The sequence below is a fragment of the Pogona vitticeps genome, chromosome 7, assembly GCF_051106095.1.
Source record: "Pogona vitticeps strain Pit_001003342236 chromosome 7, PviZW2.1, whole genome shotgun sequence".
Lineage (NCBI taxonomy): Eukaryota > Metazoa > Chordata > Lepidosauria > Squamata > Agamidae > Pogona > Pogona vitticeps.
Genome location: NC_135789.1, coordinates 19,633,321 through 19,658,212, shown reverse-complemented (window position 1 = coordinate 19,658,212; position 24,892 = coordinate 19,633,321). Strand labels below are relative to the sequence as shown.

Here is a 24,892-nt window from a genome sequence, read left to right as displayed (position 1 = left end):
ATTCTTGACCATGATTTATGTCTATTAGAGTAGAAAGTGTAATCTCTTATCTTTGGATTACATGTTCTCCATGCATCTACAATATTTAGTTCTTCTGCCAGTTGTAAGAAATTTCTTGGAATTGTGCTTCTCTTCTTTTTACTTATTTTTTCTGATTTTGTATCTAATTCTCTACCAAAGACGGCATTAAAATTTCCAATTACACAGTAGTGATCATAATCTTTATTTGCCAATTCTCATTGCAGTTGTTTATAGAAGTTTTCTTGATTTCCATTTGGTGCGTAGATATTAACGATTAACCATTTCTTTGATTCTCTTTGAATTTCCACCTTTAATATCCTTCCATCATCTGAGGCAAAAATCAGGTTTGGATCCAATTCTTTCTTAATATAGATGGCTGCACCTTTCTTCTTTTTCCTCATGTCAGAGGCTGCAAATAATTTTCCTAAACTTGGCCATTCTAACAGTTTCAAGTCTTTTCTTTTCACATGGGTTTCTTGGATGCATATAATATCAAATTTCTGTTTCTGCAATTGTAGAAAGATCCTTTTCCGCTTTTGAGGTGAGTTCAGGCCATTTACATTTACTGAAAAAAAATTTCATTTGTTTTCTAGACATCTTGTTGGAGATTACTATCCTTTCGTTTTTTCTTCATCATACTTCTAGTACATCTTGGCTCAGTTGCTTCCTGTTCTCCTGATTCAGTGTCTGATTCTGATCATGGTAATTGCGTTAGCTTCTTTCGGGATCCTTCTTCTGGTTCCTTCTCCTTCTCTCTATCGCCGGGTATTTTCAACTTCTCATTTTTTCCCCATGAAGTCTCGTGCTTTCATCGGCGATGTTATATTATATCTCTGTGTATCAATCCGGAAAAATAACCCTTCTGGTGTTAGCCATCTATATGAGATTCCATTTTGTTGGAGTAGCTGTACCAGAGAGGAATATTCCTTTCTTCTCTGTCTCACTTGCCATGGAATTTGTTTTAGGACGTTGATTTTCTTATCTTCTATTATCAATTGTTTAACTTGTGACACCCTTAAAATCTTACCTCTGATTGCCTTCTTCGTGAATCTCAGATGAACTTCTTTGGGTAGTTTGTTTTTTCTAACATATGCTGTACTCACTCTGAAGGCTGCTTCCAGACATTGGCGGAATTCCACGACATCCATCTCTAGTTCCGGCGCCAAGGCTTCGCTCATTAATGTCTCCAAGTCTTCATCTTCCTTTTCTGGTACATTTTGAATTCTTAACATCTTTGTTGCTTTTTCCATCTCTAGCATTATCAGCCTGTCTTCACATTGCCTTTGATTTCTCTGTCAGTTGTACTGTTTCTTCAGTTCTGTCCAGCCTGGCCTCTGTACTTTTTACCTTTTCTTCTATGTCTTGTGTTTTCGTTTTAATTTCTGTTACCTGTTGCTTTGTCTCTGTCAGATCTGTCTTCATGTCCTTCATTTGATCTGTTATTTGAGTCAAGCGCTCATTTATTTGTTGGTATCCTGTGGTTAATAGGTTTTGCATAGTTGTTTGCCACTCTTTGTCTGATTTTTCTGGTTTCTGGGAGGTTAGTTTTCCCAGCGTTGATATTTGAGCTGGGGAATGTTCCAGGTGTTTGGGGTTTAGGTTTCTTTGCAGCCATTATGGTTCACTATGCAACCTAAATACAAACCCACTATCAACCACCTCACCTATACCTTCCCCAATCTTTACCCAATATTACAATATATGAAACAGTTGTTAAATTAACAGTTTAAATTACAACTTGGATACACCACAGCTCTTGAGTTGCCCACGTAGTCCTTCAGCGAAGATCCAGGCTAGATAGAGTCCCGAAGACACAAGAGTCAATATTCCATGATTCCCAATATTATTCCAGCAGCCAAATTGAAGCTAAAAAGAAGAGAGTCCTGCCTTTGCCATTGATGTTTCCACGTTTCGTTCCTGATACTGTATAAAGTTCTAACGTCCCAGGGGCTTTTTACCAGACAGTTGGATGTACTAGTGAGAAAACCAAACCATGTACAATCCCACCAGCATGAGAGTCAATGTTCAATATACCACAGTTCCCAATATTATTTGAACAGCCAAACTGGAACCAGAAGAAGAAAAATGAAAAAAAAATTGCCTTTCCCACCTCGATATTTCTACAGTTCAGTTCTTAATGCAGAGTCTCTTGAGTCCCAAAGGCTTTTTTAAAATATGTCAATTAAATGTGCTAAAGTTGGCGTTGATATTCCGCTTTTCTCCAGTAGGTGTCATTATAACATCAAGATGGCGCCGTGAACGGCAGCCGCGGCTGTGCTTGGCTTGTGTTTTGTGTTTTAGTGGCGTGTTTTTATGGTTTTATAGTCTTTTTAGAGCCGTTATTAGGGTCGTTCCTGTGGCCATAAATGGCTATTTACTATTTTTAGCTGTTACTTCTTCGATGGATTTATGGTTTTATGGCTAACACTTGTTAACTTCTGCCTTCTGCCTCCTGCCTCCTCAATATATCAGGACACCAGGACGGCGTCGCTGGTAAAGACTTACTACTCAGCTTTATTGTGCTTATGTTTTGGAGCAATTACTGCATTTACACCTTGGAGTAATTACGGAAAACTATCCATTGCTTTATGCCGTCCTATGTCCCCTCCCGGATTACATTTACTAGAGAAGAAATTCTAAATATTAGCAAAGCCCTCCCATGTACGTATCCTCCTGTTTTTGTGGAAGAAGAAAGTAGCACAATAGCTTTGGTCAAGAGAGGTGCAGCAGCTGTGTATGATACTCGGAGAAGAATTCACCAAAGAGGACGACGTGCTGGCACGTTAAATAGGCTGCGACAGCGTGGAATGAGATCTGCACTACCATCTATTCATCTTTCCAACCTCCGTTCACTTGTTAACAAAATGGACGAACTGCATCTCATCAATCAGGTTAACCCTGACTTCTCACGCTCAGCTGCTCTTTGTTTTACAGAAACATGGTTAAACGGCTCTGTCCAGGACAGTATAATTGAACTATCTGGGTTTCAGATCTACAGAGCAGACCGCGTACTTGAAACATCTGGGAAATCGAAGGGTGGAGGAGTTTGTTTTTACATAAATAGAGATTGGTGCAAAGATGTGACTGTGTTAGAGAAAACCTGCTGTGAGGACTTGGAAGCTTTGTTTATTAATTGTCATCCATTTTATTCCCCAAGAGAATTCTCTTCGATAATCTTAGGTGGAATTTACATTGCCCCCCAAGCTTGTACCAATAATGCAGTATGTATTCTTGCTGACTTGATAAATAGACTAGAGAGGAAATATCCTGACTCTCTGCTTATAGTCTTAGGGGATTTTAACAAGGCAAATTTATCACATGAATTGCCTAGATACAAACAGCATGTTAGTTGTTCCACCAGGGATAAGAATACGTTAGACCATTGCTACACCACAATTAAGGGTGCTTATCGTTCTGTCCCTCGTGCTGCCCTCGGTCGCTCTGACCACTGCCTGATTTTTCTTATTCCAACTTACAAACAGAAATTGAAAGTTGTTAAGCCAGTGGTTAAGACAGTCAAGCGTTGGACTGAGGATGCAAAGTTAAAGTTGCAGGCTTGTTTTGACTGCACCGATTGGAATATGTTTGAGTCTACTTCCAATAACCTAGACGAACTTACTGAAACCATAACGATCTGAAGAGAAACCATAACATCTTATATTAAGTTCTGTGAAGACTTATGTGTGCCTACTAAGACCGTGCGTATCTACAATAATAACAAAGCCTGGTTTACAGCAAGGCTTAAGAAATTTCGACATGCCAAAGAGGTAGCTTATAGGAACGGAGACAGAACCCTGTACAATCAGGCTAGAAATATACTGAATAAGGAAATTCGAGCGGCAAAAAGAACGTACAGCGACAAGTTGAAGACACAAATGGAAAATCATGACTCTGCTACTCTCTGGAGGAACTTACAGAACATTACGGGTTATAAGAAAACATCTTCCCCGGTTCTGGAAAACCAGAAATTGGCAGATGACCTAAACGAGTTCTACTGCAGATTTGAAACATCACCATCTACACCTGCGGTAAACCATTTGTGTTCAGAAGTATTAAAAACCGCCTCTCCTACTGTTGTTCCTTTATCTCAGGAATCTACTTCCTTGGTGATTTGCAAAAAAGGTGTGTGTGATCTTCTTCAGATACAAAAGGTTAGGAAAGCTCCGGGAGCAGATGGGGTGACTCCCTTCTGTTTGAAAGTATGCGCTGCACAATTAGCGCCTATCCTAACACGGATTTTCAACAGCTCGTTGGAGTTGTGTAGTGTCCCTACATGTCTTAAAACTTCCACTATTATTCCTGTACCTAAGAAAGCTTCTATTAGCGGACTGAACGACTACAGACCCATCGCCTTAACATCTGTAGTGATGAAAGTCTTTGAGAGATTGGTGCTGACCCATCTGAAGGACATCACTGATCCTTTGTTGGACCCTCTCCAGTTTGCATATCGGCCTAACAGATCAGTAGATGATGCTGTCAATATGGCTATGCACTACATCCTACAACATCTGGATTCCTCAGGGTCTTATGCACGGGTTCTTTTTGTCGACTTCAGTTCCGCGTTTAATACAATTGTACCATCTAAATTGTATCTTAAACTGATTCAACTAAAGGTAACCATTTCTGTTTGTAAATGGATACATAGCTTTCTGATAAATAGGAAACAGCAAGTGAGACTGGGGAAAATAACATCTAATATCCGTACAGTTAGTATGGGAGCCCCCCAAGGGTGTGTACTTTCCCCATTACTTTTCTCCTTATATACGAATGATTGTATTTCCACGAATCCCTCTGTTAAGATTCTGAAGTTTGCAGATGATACGACGGTCATTGGACTTATTAAGAATGGTGACGAGTCGGCATACAGACAGGAAGTTGAGCATCTTGTCGCATGGTGCAACAGTAATAGCTTAGTGCTCAACCCACAGAAAACGGTGGAGATGGTAGTGGACTTTCGAAAACACCCCCCTTGTATACTCCCACTTTCCGTCTTAGGCAGCACGGTCTCTGTAGTAGAGTCGTTCAGGTTCCTGGGCACTGTACTCTCTCGGGACCTGAAATGGTCAATTAACATCGATGGCATCATTAAAAAAGCTCACCAGCGTCTGTATTTTCTATGACAACTTCGGAAATTCAATCTGTCTCGGGAGCTGCTTGTCCAATTTTACAGAGGCATTATTGAATCTGTCCTCTGCTCTTCCATAACTGTTTGGTTCGGTTCGGCAACCAAACTGGACAAGAACAGGCTTCAGAGGAGTGTCAGAACTGCTGGAAAAATAATCAGAGCTGATTTGCCATCATTGGAAGAGTTGTACATTGCACGGGTTAAAAAGAGAGCGGAAAAGATCGCGGCAGATCCACGGCATCCTGGTCACAACTTGTTTAATCTTCTCCCCTCTGGTCGGTGATACAAGACACTGTATACTAAAACATCGAGGCACAAAAATAGCTTTTTTCCCTGTGCCATCAAACTGCTGAATTTGTAACCATCTGACGCAACTGGGAGTTGAGGCAATTGGCTTTTGTAGAATTTGTTCTTTGTTCTTAATTGTCTTGTGAATTTTTCTGTTTATGGTGTGTGTGTGTGTGTGTGTGTGTGTGTGTATTGTTTTTAAGTGTGGCCGGTAGCCATATTAAATTCCGGGTATGGTTTACATACCTGGCCAGTAAATAAATAATAACAATAACAATAACAATTATCTTCCCACACACAGTCTGTCTAAGGCACTGGTTCTTAACCTTGAGTTACTCAGGAGTTTTGGACTGCAACTCCCAGAAGCCTTCACCACCAGCTGTGCTGACTGGGGTTTCTGGGAGTTGCAGTTCAAAAGCATCCGAGTAACAAAGGTTAAGAACCACTGGTCTAAGGCACTATAAATCCACTATAGCCAGAGCTCCAATCCTGCTTTTCACTCCAGCCTACAGCTGTAGCCTCCAAGAGAGGGGGGGCTTTCTCCCCCACGGAGATATCGTCCAAAAGTCTCAGAAACTGGTACTCAATGTGCTATTAAAAACTCTGTCAGGTTCTTTGTAACCATCAACACAAGCTCTGCCCACAATTGTTTAATTCATCAAGCAGTTTTCCAGGAACAGCTTTATTTTTTTGACGTTGAATTGGTCTGCTCAAAGTTTAGTTTCATTTTCAGATTAGTATGCCAGCAGAACCGATCAGCAAAGATTCACTGCTTCTATACTCCTTTTGGCCCTTATCTCTTTACGAGTTCATTTAGCTTAAGGTTTTGTTTGTTGTTTTCAGTTTTTAAGTGTAATTCTCCATTCTCCTTCTGTAGAAAAATCGGAGTTACTCACTGTTAGTCACCACCAAGATGCCATTCCGTTCCGGCCTGTGCTTTGTGATTCTCTTCAGAGGCAGAAAAAGACAAACCACTGCCCCTCATTCCTTCATCCAATGCTCACTCTCAGCCCAGAAGAACCTCTCCTGGCTCTTCCTGACCCTTGTTGTCCCTAAGGGTCTTCAGGCTGGTTGGTTTTCAGCATTTCCCCAGTAGCTCTCGCCCCAGGTACAGCTGAACAGCACAGTGATGAAGCTCCACCCAAAAACCCCCACATATAGATTTCTCAGGAGACAAATAAGATGGTCAGGCACTCCCATTTCTTTAAGAACTTGCCATCTGGTGTTAAATGCCATCTCCAGACTAATGTGTTATAATTTTCTTTCACTTCTGTTAGCATCATATAAATTTTACTTATCAACTGTCATTAATTTATCTTGTTTTTCTCTTAGTACAACCATATCTTCAAATTTTTAGAGATCCCTACATTTATCAGAAACAGAAACAGAAACAGAAACCTTTATTGGCATACTGCATAAATAAACATAATAACACGGTAAAATACTGGGGAAAGATTCATTACTGGCAAGAGGAGGTGCCAGGAATTCGTAATTGGGGCCCCTCGTTTTGGGGAAGCATGTTGCGGCGTCTCTGAATAATGGCCTGGACGTATCTAGCAGTTGATAGAGTGACTTCCTTACTAAGGTCACATAGAAGGTATTGTATTTTCCTCAGGTCTGCCCATCCGGAATGAGAGGGGAGAGAAACCGTCAGATGTGACAGACGGATGTCCTTGTACAGTGTGCAATAAAATAGCATGTGTTGCAGGGATTCAGTCTTTCCCTGGCCACATGGGCAAACTCTCAGTTCTGTTGGTAAGCCCTTGTACCTACCCTGCACTAGACTTGATGGTACTATGTTACATCTAGCGAGGGTGAATGCCCAGCGGTCTTGTGGCTGTTCTAGATGATGTAGGTAACTGGGTCTGCATCCGAGGGTAAGGGGTAGCTGAAAGTGCAGCGGGGAGCAGACTTTCAGGGCCGCGCTAAACAGCGTTTGTCCTTCTATGTCCAAGACCCTGTTTTTGATGGTTTGAAAGACCCTGGGGGGGGGAAATTGAACCCATTGAGTCTGGTGACAGCCCTAGGGTCTTAATTTTTTTGAGGAATAGGGCCAGGCCTTTGGGTAACAGACTGTCAGCAAGCAGAGCTTGGAGTAGGGTGTCCTTGGGAGAAAAAAAGCAGATTTTGACCCAATATTTTAAGAATCTAAGCCAGGCCCTAGTTTCAATTCTCTGTTGACTGCCTTCAAGGCATAGGGCAGCATATGGAACGCAGTGGGGGAGGCCTAGGATTTTGTATAGAAATACAGATTGGACTCTCTCCACGGAACTATGTAGTGAAGACATCCAGATGGGGACGCCGTATAGGAGCTGTGAGACTGATTTCGCGTTGAAAATCTGCAGGGCTGCAGGGATATAGCCGTGGCCCCAGGTGTGATGGAAGCGTAGGATGGCTTGTGCTGAGAGCTTGGCAGACTTAGTTGCTGCCCGTTGGTGAGTTGTCCAGGAGTGTCGGTAGTGGAAGAAGACACCCAGATACTTGAACTCTCTGACCTGCTGGATAGAATTCCCATGGAAGGACCATGAGAAGGATTTCCAAGCTTTACCAAAGACTATGATTTTGGTTTTCTCGAAGTTTAGTTGCAGGTTGTTATGTGATAGATAGTCAAGGCAGCAGGTAATTAGCCGCTTTAGTCCAACCCTTGTACGGGAAAGGAGGACCATGTCGTCCACGTACAGTAGGATTGGTATCTGTAAATGGCCTAATTTGGGACTGTGTCCGATGGTATTGTGTAGAAGTGGGGCGAGGTCATTAATAAATAAATTGAACAGGGTGGGAGCCAGGACGCAGCCTTGCTTCACTCCTCTGTTGGCGAGAATGGGATTGGAAAGAGCCCCCCTCGACGAAATTTTTATACGACATGTGGAGCCTGCATGCAATTTTGAATTAAGAATAGAAGCCTCCTATCGATGCCCAGCCTAGCCAGCTTTAGCCATAAGATATCTCTGTTGATAGAATCGAAGGCCCCTTTTAGGTCTAAGAAGGCTGCATAGAGACGGGTGTTGGGTTGTGAAGCGTATTTAGAGATCATGTGAGATAAGATCAGGCAGTGATCTAGTGTGGACTTTCCCGCCTTAAAGCCCGCTTGTTCGGGTCCCAGGATGTCTTGATCTAGAAGCCAGTCTTGAAGTTAGTGAAGTAGGTGACTGGCGTACATCTTCCCAATAATGTCGAGCAGGCTTATAGGTCTGTAGTTGGTTGGGGATTTCTTGTCGCCCTTCTTGTAAATCGGGATTATTATAGCCTGTGTCCACATCCTAGGCATCATACCGGATTCATTGACGGCAGTGAATAGAGCAGCGAGCACCGGCGCCCACCACTCGGTGTATGCCTGGAGCAGTTCCGAAGGGAGGGCGTCGGGGCCTGGGGCCTTTCCAGTTCTAAGTTGGCCTATGAGTTTGTTATTTGGCTAGTTGTGACTGGTGCCCAGTCTGGGAGATCGCAAGGTGGACGCGAATCAGTTGGCACTGTGGGCTTGCAGCTGTCGTGAAAGGTGGCCAGAAAATGGTGTTCCCACGTCTCGGCTGGTATATGAGGGAGGTCCTGTGAGGTCTTCTTAAAGATGAAGGAACCAGAGACCACATCCCAGAATTTTTTGTTGTTGCCTGAATTGATCGCCTCAGCTAGATAGGACCATCGGACCATTGCAGCGCGGAGCTGAAGTTTCTTTAGGGCTGACCTGAGGTGGGATTTCAGCTCAGAGTACTGGGAGGGGGGCTTAAGGGCCTTAGAGGATCTGTAGTTGTTGTAGATCCTCCTCATGTCCTGCTTCAGGGCGATACAGTCCTTGTCTAATCTAGGACATGTGGCCAGGGTCTGTCTTTTCTGAAGTTGTTGGGGGGGCCGCCCAAGGCTAGCTGCTATGGAGTCTATTAAGTTCTCGAATCCTTGGATAAGGTCTTCGGGCTTTGGTGAAGATAGCCAGTTGAGGGAGCCTTGCGGAGTCGTCTCTAGATTGATTATTTTTTCGAAGTATTGTTTGGTTCTATAATTCCATTTGATTCTGGGCAGGGTCACTGGGGGCTCCTCAGGGTCCAGGTTGGTCAAGGGTGTCGAGTCTGTATTGGGAGCAAGGCTACAGCATAAGGGGTGATGATCACTGGCTAGAGGCTCACCCACCCGGAACTCAGCCACACGCGGTAGCAAGGAAATCGGGAGCAGAATGTAATCTATTGTACTGGATCCGCGTGGGGAGATGAACGTGAACTCACCCTCGCAATCAGCCTCTGTAAGGCCGTTTAGCCAGATGAGGCCTCGGAGTAGGCAGAGTTGAGCCAGGTGGATCCCCGCGTCGTTGATTTGGTGGTCTTTGGACAGCCTCCCTGAGACATAGGGATGTAGGGGGGAGGCGTCGCTGAATGTGTCCATAAGACGGTTGAAGATGGCCTCACCCTGGCCTACCCTGGCATTGAAGTCCCCTGCCAACAGCAAGGGCGTCCCTGGGAACTTGAGCTCGAGATTGTCTAGGGCAGAGCTCAAGGATTCCCATTGGCTAGCTCTGTGAGACTTAGAGGATGCTGGAGGCATGTAAACATTGACTACTAGGAGCTCTTGATTCCTGGATTTAAGTTTTATGCCCTGAATTTTGCAGTTGCCGTCAATTGTAAGTATGGGATTTGAGGTTAGTAAGTCAGCTACTAGTATTGCTAATCCCCCAGATGGGCGGCCCTTTGCCGTGGGCCTTTGTGCTGGAAGAGAGTGTACGACGTATCCAGCTAGGGATATGGGGTGAACTGCCCACGTTTCTTGTAGCAGTATGATGCTAGAGCCTCCCAATCTTCCATCCAATGTTCCAGATGGATTGAATTATGCCGAGATAAATTTTCTTTTTAAAATTTATTTCTAATTTTTAATAAAAAAAACCCCAGAAAAAATTACTAGATAGGCGGGGTATAAATACAATAAATAAATTAAATAAATAAATAAATAAATAAATATACAACAAAAATACAAATAATACAAATAATACTGCTTATTATAAATTCTAACGTGCACCCAATAACCACAGGACTCCATTTAACAATATTTTAATTACGGACTATCTCTCCAAAATTGTATAGAGTATTCTTTAGAGGCTTTCCCCCTTCCTTTCACTAACACAAATTCCACAAATTTACCCCAAATATCATAAAACTTGTTAGGACTTATTTCCCCTCTTTTTATTTTGAGTTCAATCGTCAATTTATCATTTAATGCAATGTCCCATAATTCACTATACCAATCTTCTATTTTAATATCATTTTTGTCTTTTGAAAACCTAGTTATTAATATTCTAGCACTTGTCATAAAATTGGTGATTAATTCTTTCGAGTAATAATCCAAATCTGTGTCATCAAAAATTGACAATAAAGCAATTTTAGCATTAAAATCAATATCTTTACCAAATATATCACACATTTCCTTAAAAATCAATTCCCAAAATTTCTTAACCAGTTTCCTCATCACATTTCCAGCATGCTCTGGGGTATGCTGGATTTATTATGCTTAGTTTTACAGGAGTCAAAAATCATCTTAAACAGATTTTGAAAAAAAAATCCTTTATTCTTGTTGACATTAATCTTAAAACTCTCATCCTCCATATTTTATCCAATCCTCTATTTTAATGTCTATTTTTATATCATTTTCCCAAATTAATTTCAAACCTTCTGTTCCCCATTCTTTTTCCTCTTCTTCCAAAATTATATTATATATTTTACTTACTATTCCTTTTAAAATTATATCTTGCATATCTTCATGTGATAACAGAAATTGTTTGTACTTGGTAAGTTCTCTACATTTGCCATTAGTTTTCAACAAATCCTTTGTCCAGGTGTCTAACTAAGTTTATACCATGATAGTTTATTAGTTTGAAGTTTAGACATAATCAACTCCTCAATCTCGTTTTGCTCATCCAGTCCTTCAGTCCTGCAACCCTTTTATTCTTAAACAGTTCTACTAAATCCTTTAAATTTGTAGGAAAACTTTCTATTTCAGTCACTAATTTTAATGGTGATGTTGAGGGACAAACCTTCTCTTTAAATTTATTCCATATATTTAACATATTTCTTAAAAGGGGGTTTTTCATCTGATTTATTAAATTTCTCTTTACTACATTAAACAAGTATCCTTCGGCATTCCCATTTAATTCTGAAGATTCCATCTCCCACCAAATTATTTTTATTGTATATAATATCTCCAATAACTCTTAATTGCTTTGCAATATAATAATTTTTAACATTAGGCATACCTAAACCTCCTTTTTTGGGTCCTTATACCAATATCTTTTATTTATTCTAGATTTTTACCTTGATTACAAAATCCATTAATTAATCCCTGCCAATATTTTAAATCCTCTTCTTCTAATTGTATTGGGAGCATCCTAAATAAGAAAATAATCTTCGGTAATATTTTCATTTTAATTATAGCAATTCTCCCAAACCATGATAGTTTCAATTTAGAATACTCTTGCAGTTTATCTTTAATTTCATTTTTTAATTTATTAAAAATTTTCTCCTTTAATTTTTGAGTTGTTCTAACTGTTTATACCTAAATATTTGATATGATTACACATTTTAACCCTATATTTATTCACAAATGTTTCTTGTTCCTGTATATTATAATTAAACATCATCATTTGTGATTTTTGCCAATTAATCATTAATCCTGTTATTTCCCCAAATTTTTCTAAATGGTTTTTGATGTTTTCCATACTCTCTAGTGGGTTTTTAATAGTCAATAATGAATCATCAGCAAACAAATTAATTTTAATTATATCATTTTTACCTGTTCCTTTGATTGATTTATCATTTCTTATTGCCTTATCTAATAAGTCTATAACCATACAAAACAATATTGGTGAAAGTGGACAGCCTTGTCTTGCACCTCGACCTAGACAAATCTTTTCCATTAAACCATCATTAACTATTACTTCTGAAGTATTATAATAATAATAATTTATTGTCATTGTAAGTATATACACATACAACGAAATTCACATTATCTGAGCATAATTGATCTATAACCCCTCTAAACTTTTTACCAAATCCCCAACCCCTTATAAGAAGTTTTAGTGTTGGCCATTCAACACAATCAAAAGCTTTAAATATGTCCAATGATAAAATCATTGCTTTTATTTTTTCTGTTTCTATTTCATATATAATGTTTAAAACTAATCTAGTTAAATTATCCATTTGTCTATCCTTAATAAAACCACATTGGTCTTCCTTAATATAGTTTGCTATGAATCTATTTAATCCATTTGCCAATATAGCTGTAAATATCTTAGAATCTTGGTTTATTAAAGATATGGGTCTATAGGATCCCGGATCTGTTTGATCTTTATTGGGTTTTAAAATAAGAATCATTAATGAATGCTTCCATGAAGCAGCTATTGTCTCTCCTTCCATTATTTTATTATAAAACATTTTTAACTTAGGTATCAAAATGGAAGTAAAGTGTTTATAAAATTCTGGACCCACTCCATCAGGGCCTGGTGTTTTACCATTTTTAATTTATTTATAACTTCAGCAATCTTTCATTACATTATTTCCTTTATACAATTTCTGAAAAAAATCATAAAAAATCTTCAAATTTTCTTTCATTATATTACAATTCTTACCTGTTCCATTTTTAATTATCCCTATTGGGCTTTTTGCGCTTTTATATTTACACATTCTAGCTAGTAATTTTGAATTTTTGTTAGTAAATTCAAAAAAGTCTTTAAACACATCAAATCTCTGAACTTTCTCTATTTCTACAATATCTAATTCCTTTCTCTTAACTTGAATTTCTAATAAAATTGTCTCTTTCTATAAAAAAATCTATTTTCTAAATTTTTCAAATCTTCTTCCAATTTTTCACATCTCTCCTTAGTTTTTTAAATTTTCACAATTCTCTTATTGTTATTCCTCTTGTGATTGCTTTCCTTATGTCCCACAACAGGCGTGGTTTAGCACCTCCTGTTTCAGAAAAGGCAAGAAATCGGGCCTTCTCGGCGGTGGCTCCTCGCCTCTGGAATAACCTACCCCCTGATATTCGCGCGGCTCCCTCGCTGGGTATTTTTAAAAAACAACTAAAAACACTGATGTTTCGGCAGGCCTTCCCCTCAGCCAATTCCTGATTTCCCCCTCTCCTTTTCCTAGTGTCTGTCCCATCTTGTCCAAAGTTTTTCCCCTTATATAAAATTGTTTTTAATTATATTGTTATATTTTGTTGTAAGCCGCCTAGAGTGGTCTTAATTGACTAGATAGGCGGGATATTAAATAAATAAATAAATAAATAAATAAATAAATAAATAAATAAATAAATAAATAAATAAATAAATAAGTACATAAGTAAATAAGTAAATAAGTAAATAAGTAAATAAGTAAATAAATAAATAATAGGATTTATTTCAGTATCAACTATCTTAGAAATTAAATCTTGATATATAAATATATAATCCATTCTAGAGTAAGTATTATGTACCACTGAGAAATATCTTTTTTCCTCACCTTTCAATTCTTTCTGAATATCCTTCAAATGATTATTTTTACCTTTTTACTCAATATTGTATTTCTTTGATAAATATCATTCTGCCCATGTACAGTTTTGTCTTTTATCTTATCCATAACCATATTAAAATCTCCTGCCATGAAAACCTAACCTTTCTTTACCTTTTCCATTTCTTTAAAAACCAAATCATAAAATTCTCCTTGTTTGTTATTAGGTGTATAAACATTAACCAGAGTATATTCTTCCAACCCCATTTTACCTTGCATTATTATATATCTACCATTACAATCTTTTACGACCTTTTCTACTTTCAATTCACAATTTTTGAAAATTATAATTGCTAGATTTAGAAGTTCCAATTTTTTTCATAAATGTCCATGTTGTTCATCTTTAACTCATTGACTCCATTTTCTGATTGATGAGTCTCTTGTAGAAAGACAATGTCCAACTTGCTTTTCCTCAACAATGCTTCTATTATTATTCTTTTCACTGTTGTTCCCAGGCCTTTCACGTTTAAAGTTGCAAGTCTTATTTTTCTACCCATGTGAATTCAAGTTTTCTTTCCAATAGGTCCCGTGTGTAACCTTTTCTCCCACCAAACTACCAAAAATGGACTGAAACATAAAATAAACATAACACCCAATAATTGATCTTTACCAATCTTGTGAACATATATATTAACATCCTCTCCACCATAGTCCCACGCCATGACCACTGGCGTGAGCAAAAGCTGGGGGGGAGACACCACCATTGTCCAGCAGAACCATGACCGGAGCCTCGCCTCTGATCTTTTCATTTGACTTTTGCATTTCTACTTAATATTTAGTACTAAAATAGTAATAACATAAGAATACCCTTCTCCTTCCCCCTTCCCCCTTTCCCATAATCATTTTTAAAAATAAAATAAAATTTAAGATTGAGTTTTTAGTAATTTTAATTTTATCATTTTTACTATCTAAATTTAGTATATTTAATGTGATTATAAGTATGATTTATACAAGAGAAAGAAGTAAAGAACAAGAATAAAGTAATATTCAATAAAGCTGATTAGAAAACAGCAGAAACAAACAACATCAAAAAGGGAGGAAAGGGGGGAGGTGAGAAACACACACACACACATATATACATACACACAAACACACACAGATTAGACTACTGTAATGCGCTCTACGTGGGGCTGCCTTTGAGGCTGCTGCGGAAATTTCAGGTGGTGCAGAATGCGGCGGCCAGACTCCTTAGTGGGGTGAAAAAATTCCAACACATTTCACCCACTCTGGCCACATTGCATTGGCTGCCCATCCGATTCCGCATCGACTTCAAAGTGTTGATGCTTACGTACAAAGCCCTAAATGGTTTAGGGCCTCGATACTTGGCGGAACGCCTTCTACCACCAAGATCTACCCGTGTCACTCGTGCGAGCCAGGAGGTGAGGCTGAGGAGCCTAACGCCGAGGGAGGCCCGGAAGGAAAAGACAAGAAATCGGGCCTTCTCAGCGGTGGCTTCTCGCCTCTGGAACAACCTTCCCCCTGATATTCGCACGGCCCCCTCGCTGGGTATTTTCAAAAAGCAATTAAAAACATTGATGTTTCGGCAGGCCTTCCCTCCTAGTTAATTCCTGATTCCCTCCTCTTTTCTTTCCTAATGTTTAACCCAATTGTCGAAAGTTTCTTTTATGTAATTCTGTTGTTTTTATTGTTGCATCCCTTGCTGTAAGCCGCCTAGAGTGGTCTATCGACTAGATAGGCGGGATATTAAATAAATAAATAAATAAATGAATGAATGAATGAATGAATGAATAAATAAATAAATAAATAAATAAAATTCCAAGCTTTTAAAAATTCTATACATAGAGGGGTCTAATTAAGAATAATTATTGTTGTTTCAGGCTTTCGTTAGGATCAAGGGAACTGGAAAACTCCAGCTTACCAGACCCAAAAGTGAAAGTAATTCCCGGTTTTAAAGCAACACAGTCCTTAGAGAATTTAATTAGCTGTATACTTTCCTTATCCTTCTCTTTGTGGATTTATGTAACAAAAACCAGTTTTCTAAAAGAAGAAATTCATTTTAATAGCTTTTTACCTTGCTGGGCGATATGGAGGTTCGCTCCTAGCTGGTCATTTCCCTGAGCGGAGGTGATGTCCCAAGCCGAGATCATTTCCCCCCCTTCCAATATTAGTTTTCTTTCCTTTTTATTCCTCATCTTCTCCATCCAATATTTTAGTCTGATAACTTATTATTTTAATTTTGACATTTCCCCATATCTATTATTAGAATTAAAGGTTGTTTTTTAAATTCTTCTACTGCATATAAAGGAGAGATTTCCTAAACTTATTTCAAATTCCCAACATTCTGGCACATAAAACTGACATCTCTGGCACAGAGTCTTGTCCAGTCCAGGCAGTCCATATAACTCACACATACACAGGCAGCTTCTCTGACACTGACGTTTATTTGGAATATATACAGCAGTTCCAACTGGCAGCATGACAGGATGACATCAAGTAATGGATCAGTGGTGGGTACATCTTCATTTCAACTTCACATATATATACATATACATATTAGCATATAGCCAATCATAGCAGATGTTGCATCATCCATGACTCAGCATTACTTAGCATTCTTGCACACCTGTACAATCATGGATGCTCATTAATACAAACCTTGTTCTGCCAGGTTAGGAAATGATCCTTGACACAACATATTTCTACTATTGAGTTTTCTATCTTTTTAATAAGGATTATGTTTTGTTTAAAAATAATGTTTTCCAAACCACCTGACAATACTTGTCTTTAAATTTCATGGGTAGGCCCTCCTCGTAACCCAATTATTGTAAGAACAAATCTGAAGAATCACAGCTTCCACACTGTACATTCAGAATACAATTTAAGAATTCAAGAGATTAGCTTGAATGAAATCTGAGCCAGAGTTGTAGAAAGGGTCAGAAACGTCTTCTGCATAGTATTTTAAACTTGTTATCCTTGTGCAGTTTTAATTGCTGGAGTAACTTTGGGTCCCCATGAGGAGAAAGGTAGAAGAGAAAAAAAGAGAAGAGAATAGATACTGGACCTTAATCTCAGTAATCTCATTCAACAAAACATTTTTTCCTTGCATTTGAGGGGTCAGGAGGCCTCAGAGGAAATCCTAGAACTGTGGTGAAGCAGCCACTCCAGAATAAGAGAGGAATCCACAGGTTCTGATGATAAACACTGCCCTAAAATATGAAGAAACTACTCATATACGACATTGGTTGTGTGAGAGGGAGAATGAAGGGAGATATCACAGACTGCTATTGAGAATAATAATAATAATAATAATAATAATAATAATAATAATAATAATAATAATAATAATAATAATAATAATAATAATAATAATAATAATAATAATAATAATAATAATAATAATAATAATAATAATAATAATAATAATAATAATAATGTATTGTCATTGTAAGTATATACACAGTATACCCATACAACGAAATTCACAGACACCCAGAGACCAGACACATGCACACACATAAAATTCCCCAAACACTCTCCACCCACTAAAAATCCCCCATTAAAATACAAACATCTACACCGCAGGTCAAGTAACACAGTCCAACTAATTATTCACTACTGGTGGTCTTTAAGCTCATTATTAATTGCAATTATAGCTCTGGGATAAAAACTATTTAGAAAATGTGTGGTCCGAGTCTTAATTGTTCTATATCTTCTGCCAGACGGTAACGGTTCAAAAAAGTTATAAGCAGGATGGGAAGAGTCTCTCAGGATGCTGTGTGACTTCCTCAGACAGCGGGATGTGAAGATGTCATCCAGGGTTGGTAGCTGGAGCCCGATGATATTCTGGGCAATTTTAATGGTTCTCTGTAGAGCTTTTTTGTCTGCTACAGAGCTACTCCCAAACCATGCCAGAATGCCATAGGTTAGGACACTCTCAATGGTGCTACGATAGTATGACAGAAGTAAATGCTGAGATAAATTTAACTTGCCAAGCATTCTCAGGAAATACAGCCTCTTCTGTGCCTTCTTCATTAGCATGTTGGCATTTATAGTCCATGAGAGGTCCTCTGAGATGTGAGTACCCAGAAATTTAAAACTACCAACTCTCTCCACTTCCTCACCGTTTATGTACAGTGGTAAATATACATTTCTCTTCCTTCTAAAATCAATTATGAGTTCTTTAGTTTTTTTGATGTTGTGAGATGATTTTCTTTACACCAAAGTATCAACCTTTGTACTTCCTTTCTATAAGCAGACTCATTGTTCTTATTTATGAGCCCCACCACTGTCGTATCATCCGCAAATTTAATAATTGCATTGGTGTTATACAGTGGGGTGCAATCATGTGTGTACAGGGAATAGAGGAAGGGACTTAGCACACAGCCCTGGGGAGCTCCTGTACTTAGTACCAGGGCAGAAGAATGGTGAGATCCCATCCTTACTGACTGTGGCCTATCTGTCAGAAAATCCTTTATCCATATGCAGATCTCCTGAGGTAATCCCAGGTTGATCATTTTAAAAAACAACCTATTTGGTAGAATGGAAGACATTTTACCCGAAGAAGAGAAAATGTGAGACAGAGAATGAAAATTATGTCAGGCTAGTGTCCTCAGAACAGCAGAGAACTAACAATGCTGCACCAGATTATGAACTTTACATAGACATAGACTTGTAGCTGGCCAGGCTGTGTGAGCATATACAATCATATACATTTTACATGTCTATTTTAAACAATATGCTTAGAGGCTTAGAAATGGCCAGTGCTGAAGATATTAATAGATAGAATAGGTTTGGAACAAGACTTATAAAAAATACATCAGTTATATTCAGGAAACAAGGCAATGGTGATGGTAAATGATGATGTCACAGATTTAATAAACCTATATTGAGGAACAAGACGATGCCCTCTATTGTTTGCTTTGATCATGGAAGTATTGGCTAATGCCATGAGAACAGATGATTTAATAAGAAGGCTTGTATTTTGGCAGAAAACTAAAATCAGCTTATTTGCTGATGACACTTTGCTGACATTAGAAAATCCAGATTATTAATAAACTGGAACAAATCTGAAAGGATATTATACAATTATTTTAAAGATGAAGTATGAGAAATGAAAGAGAAATTTAAATTCAGAGTGACCATTAGAGAACCCTTGAGTCTTCATGTGCTTTTTTGACTACAACTCCCATTATTCCTGACCATTTGTCATGTGGCCAAGGCTTCTGCCAACCAAAATTCAAAACATCTGGACGGCTAGGCCATCACTCTCTCTGCTCCAGGATAAGACGGAATGCAAGTGGAAACCACAGGCTGCTCCAGCAATCCAGATACACATACTTGCAGTGAATCCCTGGATTTGGCCACTTCCCATGACGCATCTCTCTGAGCTGTTTATATGGCCCTGCACCCCCTTGGGCTTCCTCCTAAGCCTGATCCGGACTGATATGCATGAGGTCCAGCAAAGCAAAGCAGACAAGCCCGATTCTGTGCCCCAGGAAGGCCTCCTTCACATCACAAATCTGATTCAGAGAATACCTCATGCTGGAAGGGGCAGAGACCATGTTGGCTGATTCTTCAATAACTGAAGGGCTCCTCGTAGGTAGACTACCTCTCTGAAGGTGGCTCACTGACATTTGGCAGGTTTACTCATCTACTTACTATCATTATCATTATCATTATCATTATCATTATCATTATCATTATCATTATCATTATTATTATTATTATTATTATTATTATTATTATTATTATTATTATTATTATTATTATTATATGGCAACTTTATTTCCTGATAAGGGGAATCAAGGGGCTTACAATACTAAAAGAGCAGAATTAAAAACATCATAAGCATTTAAAATATATAAATTAAACCGTGCACCAATTAAAAGACCACAGGGAAGCCTGAACAGGGACTTCAGAGTCCTGAAACAGGGACCTCAACATGGACATCGCCCGAGGCAATCAAAGCAGCTCACCTCGCCCAGCAAGGGTTACATACGCGTCCTTCCATCCTCTTTGGATCCCGGTGAGTATTTGTACAAAATGGGAAACACCCTTACAGCCCTCCAACATCAACACAAAAAAGATCTGATTTACTTGCTCCATGAAGAAGGCCACCATGGCATATCTGCCTTGGTAGAGGATTTATTGAAAGAAATAGATGCTCAGAGTCCGTGGTGGCCGGAAGAAGGCAGCCTTAAGGTTTAAGATTGGGATAAAATTGGGAATACAGTCATGCCCCGCTGGACGATTACCCCACTCTACAATGAATCCGCTTACCATTGAAGTTTTTGTGATCACAAAACGATGATTTAAATGGGTTTGTTTTTTTTTTTTTTTGCTTTATGACTATCATTTCCCTGCTTCGGGAACTGATTTTTGCGTTACGACGATCAGCAAACAGCTGACCGTTGGGTTTCAAATTGGCCGCTGGCTGAAGAAAATGTCCCCATGCTGTTTTTAGGACTGATTTTTCACAAGGCACCAGAAAATGGCCGCCGTATGGAGGATCTTCACTGGATGAGCAGGTATTCAGCCTGTTGGAATGCATTGCACGGTTTTCAATGCATTTCAATGGGCTTTTTTATTTCGCTTGATGTTTTTGTTCTACAGTGATTTCGCTGGAATGAATTAACGTCATCAAGTGAGGCACGACTGTAAATTATACAAGGACCCTATTGCTCCAGTTAAAGTCCTTCATACATGGCATTTTTGTCAGGACACAATTTTAAAAATTGTAAACCCTTTGTTAGCCCAGTCCTTAGTTAAACTTCCAACAGCCTCTGATTTTGCCACCCTCTAAGCCACCAGATTTCCATGAAGAGAAGCAATCCTCCTTCCTACACAGCTCCCGCTGCTCTTACAATGCTCCTTCTCCCCTTTCTTCTCCCCCTCCTGTATAACACACTGAGTAATCATGCTAAGTCAATAAAAAGAATCCTTGGGTCGTTGCCGGGAGGCTCTGTTGGTTCGGACAACTGTTATCTCTCTCTCCAAGGCAATTAGCTTTTCCTTTGTTCAGTGATCACCGCATGAGTTCTTTCATGTGAACTCAGGTGACTGCTGTGAGTGAAGCTCTTTTCACATTTCATGCACTTTTATGGTTTCTCCCCAATGTGAATTCTCTAATGTGAATTCAGGAGATCCTTCCGACTGAAGCTGAATCCATATTCCAAGCATACATATGGCTTCTCCCCTGCATGAGTTCTTTGGTGTAAAGTAAGGCTGTTATTTTGACTGAAGCTCTTTCCACATTCCATACATTTATATGGTTTCTCCCCGGTGTGAGTTCTTTGATGGGAACTGAGGCTACTGCCTTTACTGAAGCACTTCCCACATTCCATGCATTTATATGGTTTCTCCCCAGTGTGAGTTCTTCCATGTGAATTTAGGATATTCTCCCGACTGCATCTGAATCCACATTCTAAGCATACATATGGTTTCTCCCCTGTGTGAGTTCTTTGATGTAAACTAAGGCTACTTTTTTGACTGAAGCTCTTTCCACATTCTATGCATTGATATGGTTTCTCCCCTGTGTGAATTCTTTGATGGGAACTGAGGCTACTGCCTTGACTGAAGCTCTTTCCACATTCCATGCATTTATATGGTTTCTCCCCTGTGTGAATTCTTTGGTGGGAACTGAGGCTACTGCCTTGACCGAAGCTCTTTCCACATTCCATGCATTGATATGGTTTCTCCCCTGTGTGAATTCTTTGATGTGACCTCAGGCTACTGTTATTACTGAAGCTCCTCCCACATTCCATACATTTATATGCTTTCTCCCCTGTATGAGTTCTTTGATGTAAAGTAAGGCTATTGTTTTGACTGAAACTCTTCTCACACTCCATACATTTATATGGCTTCTCCCCTGTGTGAGTTCTTTGATGTAAACTCAGCAGACGGCTATGACTAAAGCACTTCCCACATTCCATGCATTTATATGGTTTCTCCCCTGTGTGAATTCTTTGATGGGAACTGAGGTTACTGCCTTGACTGAAGCACTTCCCACATTCCATGCATTTATATGGTTTCTCCCCGGTGTGAGTTCTTTGATGTGAACTGAGGTGAGTTACTCGAGTGAAGCTCTTCCCACATTCCTTGCATTTATATGGTTTCTCCCCTGTATGAGTTCTTTGGTGTGAACTTAGCTGACCACTCTGACTGAAGCATTTCCCACATTCAATGCATTCATATGGTTTCTCCCCAGTGTGAGTTCTTTGATGTGAATTCAGGATATTCTTTTGACTGAAGCACTTCCCACATTCCATGCATTTATATGGTTTCTCCCCAGTGTGAGTTCTTCCATGTGAATTTAGGATATTCTCCCGACTGCATCTGAATCCACATTCTAAGCATACATATGGTTTCTCCCCTGTGTGAGTTCTTTGATGTAAACTAAGGCTACTTTTTTGACTGAAGCTCTTTCCACATTCTATGCATTGATATGGTTTCTCCCCTGTGTGAATTCTTTGATGGGAACTGAGGCTACTGCCTTGACTGAAGCTCTTTCCACATTCCATGCATTTATATGGTTTTTCCCCTGTGTGAATTCTTTGATGGGAACACAGGTGAATTTTCTGACTGAAGCTCTTTCCACACTGTAGGCATCTGTGTGGTTTCTCACCTATCAGGGGTATTTCATGTGAAGCAAAATCACTCTCCATTGTGATGCTATTTCCTTTTTCTATGTATTGACTTCGTTTCTCCTCTGGGTGGACTGTGTCATGTCTATTGTCATCTGAGACACCCTTGAATGTTTTTCTGTCCAAGGAACCTTTTCTCCTTTTTCCCTGTTGATTTTTTTCAGATTATCAGAAATGCATCAACATCAATAGCAGGAGAAGCTGGATTTTTCTTTACCTCTTCCCCCCCCCCCCCCGGCTTCTCTTATTCCCTTTTCCTCCTTTTAAGTGTGCAGAATTTTTTTTGGTGTTTCACAATTTTTTTTCCAACAGCATTCCTGTTGTCCTCTTCATCACCTGCTGGAGAGAAAAAAGAGATGAAAGAGGAGTGCAATGTAAAATAAATGCCTTACTTGTTTGGATGAGTTCAAATCCCCAGGGTCAGATGAACTGCATCTAAGGACATTGAAGGAACTGGCTGAAGACATTGCAGAAACACTGTCTAGAATTTGTTATCATGGGAGATGGGTGAAGAGCCAGACAGGTGGAGGAGAGCTGACATTGTCACTATCTTCAAACAGGGGAACCAGGGAACTGCAGACCAGTCAACCTGACATCCATCTTAGGGAAAATTCTTGAGCAGATTACAAGACAGACACTCTGCAAGCAACTTGAGAATAATGCAGTAAGAATCGAAAGCGAACATAGAAAGTTTGAAAGAGCTGGGCATGTTTGGCTTTGAGAAAAAAGCCTGATGGGAGAGACCTGATTCCCCCCCCCACACACACACACTTTTTTCAACATGGCGGATGGTTGATACTTTGGATTGGTCTGATTTCTTTGTGGTTTGTTATTTGTTTTTTTTTGGTGTAATTATGTCTAATTATTTTTTTAACTCAATTGATCCTGATTTCAACTGTTCTTATGTAATTGGAGAACTCCTCTTCATCCTCTAATGGAATGGCTTTGAGCATAAAAGCTAGTCTGTGCCCATCTAAAGACAAAATGATGAAAAGCCAGCATTTTGACAAGTGACAGAAATGACTGTCAGAGGGATGGAATCTCAGGGGGCGAGTGAAAACCTTGGTCTGGGTGTTCTCATGGTAGGTTCAGAGTGGTTCCCCCCCTGCCTGACAGCGGTACTATCACTAGCATCCAGAAAATCATGGAAACCAAATGATCCATTCATGATGGGCAGTCTCTCTGGACTTAACCAGTTCGATTTCTGAGTGGGAAGGACATTTAGGGTCTTGTCACCCTTCAGACAAACATCTCATTTCAATCTCTATCTTAAAGTTTGGATTAGGCTCCCACAACACAATGCTGATCCTACCGTCACTTACAGAAAATGGTGTTGGCTCAGAAGACGATTTGTCCGAAGCCCTAATATCATTACCATCTGTACTCAGTACAAGATTTATAGGGCATTTTCTTTTAACAACATAATGAGACTTCAAACAGAATAGGATACCAAAGACTTTTTACACACCTTGCATGTGTGTATGTGTATGGTCTCTGTGTGTGTGTGTGTGTGTGTGCAGGGAATCATCCTCGGGTGGTTGTTGTTTATACCCTTTTTCCTTTTTTTTGCTTTCCTTCCTTCAGGGTTGATCATCCCCCCCAATGTTGTTTAATATCTATATGAGGCCCCTGGGTCAGGTCATCAGGAGTTTTGGAGCTTTGTGTTACCAATATGCAAATGATAATCTATCTCTCTTTCCATCCTTCTGCAATGGATGCTGTCTCGTCCCTTGAGCACAACCTGGATACAGTGCTGGAATGGTGGAGGGAAAACAGACTGAGGCTGAATCCAGACAAGATGGAAATCTTGAGTGTGCCCCCCCTAGTGTTTGTGATCTTTGTGCCTCCTCATCTTTTTTGGGGGGCAAACATTGAACTAAGGATGAGCTGTGTAGCTTGGGTGTAGTTCTGGACCCAGCACTATCAGTGGCATCATGGGTAGCATCTGTAGTCTGATCTACTTATTTCCATCTAAAGCTGATCACCTGTTGCACCCCTACCTTGACACTAGGTCCCTCACCACATTGGTTCATGAGTTCGTAGTCAGGAGATTAGACTACTGCAATGCCGTTTTTGTGGGTCTGCCCTTGGGACTGCTACAGAGAGTGCAAAGGGTCTAGACCATGGCCAGATAGCAGAGTGAGGTTAGAAAATACCAACATATTTTCTCCATCCTGGCCACCTTACACTGGCTAACTGTTTGCTTCCATCCCAGTTTCAAGGTGATGGTGCTAAGCTACAAGGCCCTAAATGGTTTGGAACCTCAATATATGGCCGAGCGTCTCCTTCCAGTTAGGACTGCCCTTTCAATAAGGTCAACACAGGAATGGGTA

General features: G+C 39.5%; 1 protein-coding gene across 2 annotated transcripts in view; it reads right to left on the bottom strand.

Annotated features, from left to right (window-relative positions):
• Positions 1-13,602: 13,602 nt before the first annotated feature.
• The window catches only part of LOC110070036 (uncharacterized), a 44,430-nt gene continuing 33,140 nt past the window's right edge, over positions 13,603-24,892 (bottom strand). For both annotated transcript variants that reach the window (XM_078378907.1, XM_072984819.2), the window contains one exon: positions 13,603-22,895. In XM_078378907.1, the coding sequence (XP_078235033.1) occupies positions 21,042-22,580 (1,539 nt within the window). In that variant the 5' untranslated portion in view covers positions 22,581-22,895 and the 3' untranslated portion in view covers positions 13,603-21,041. The remainder of the gene's footprint in view (positions 22,896-24,892) is intronic.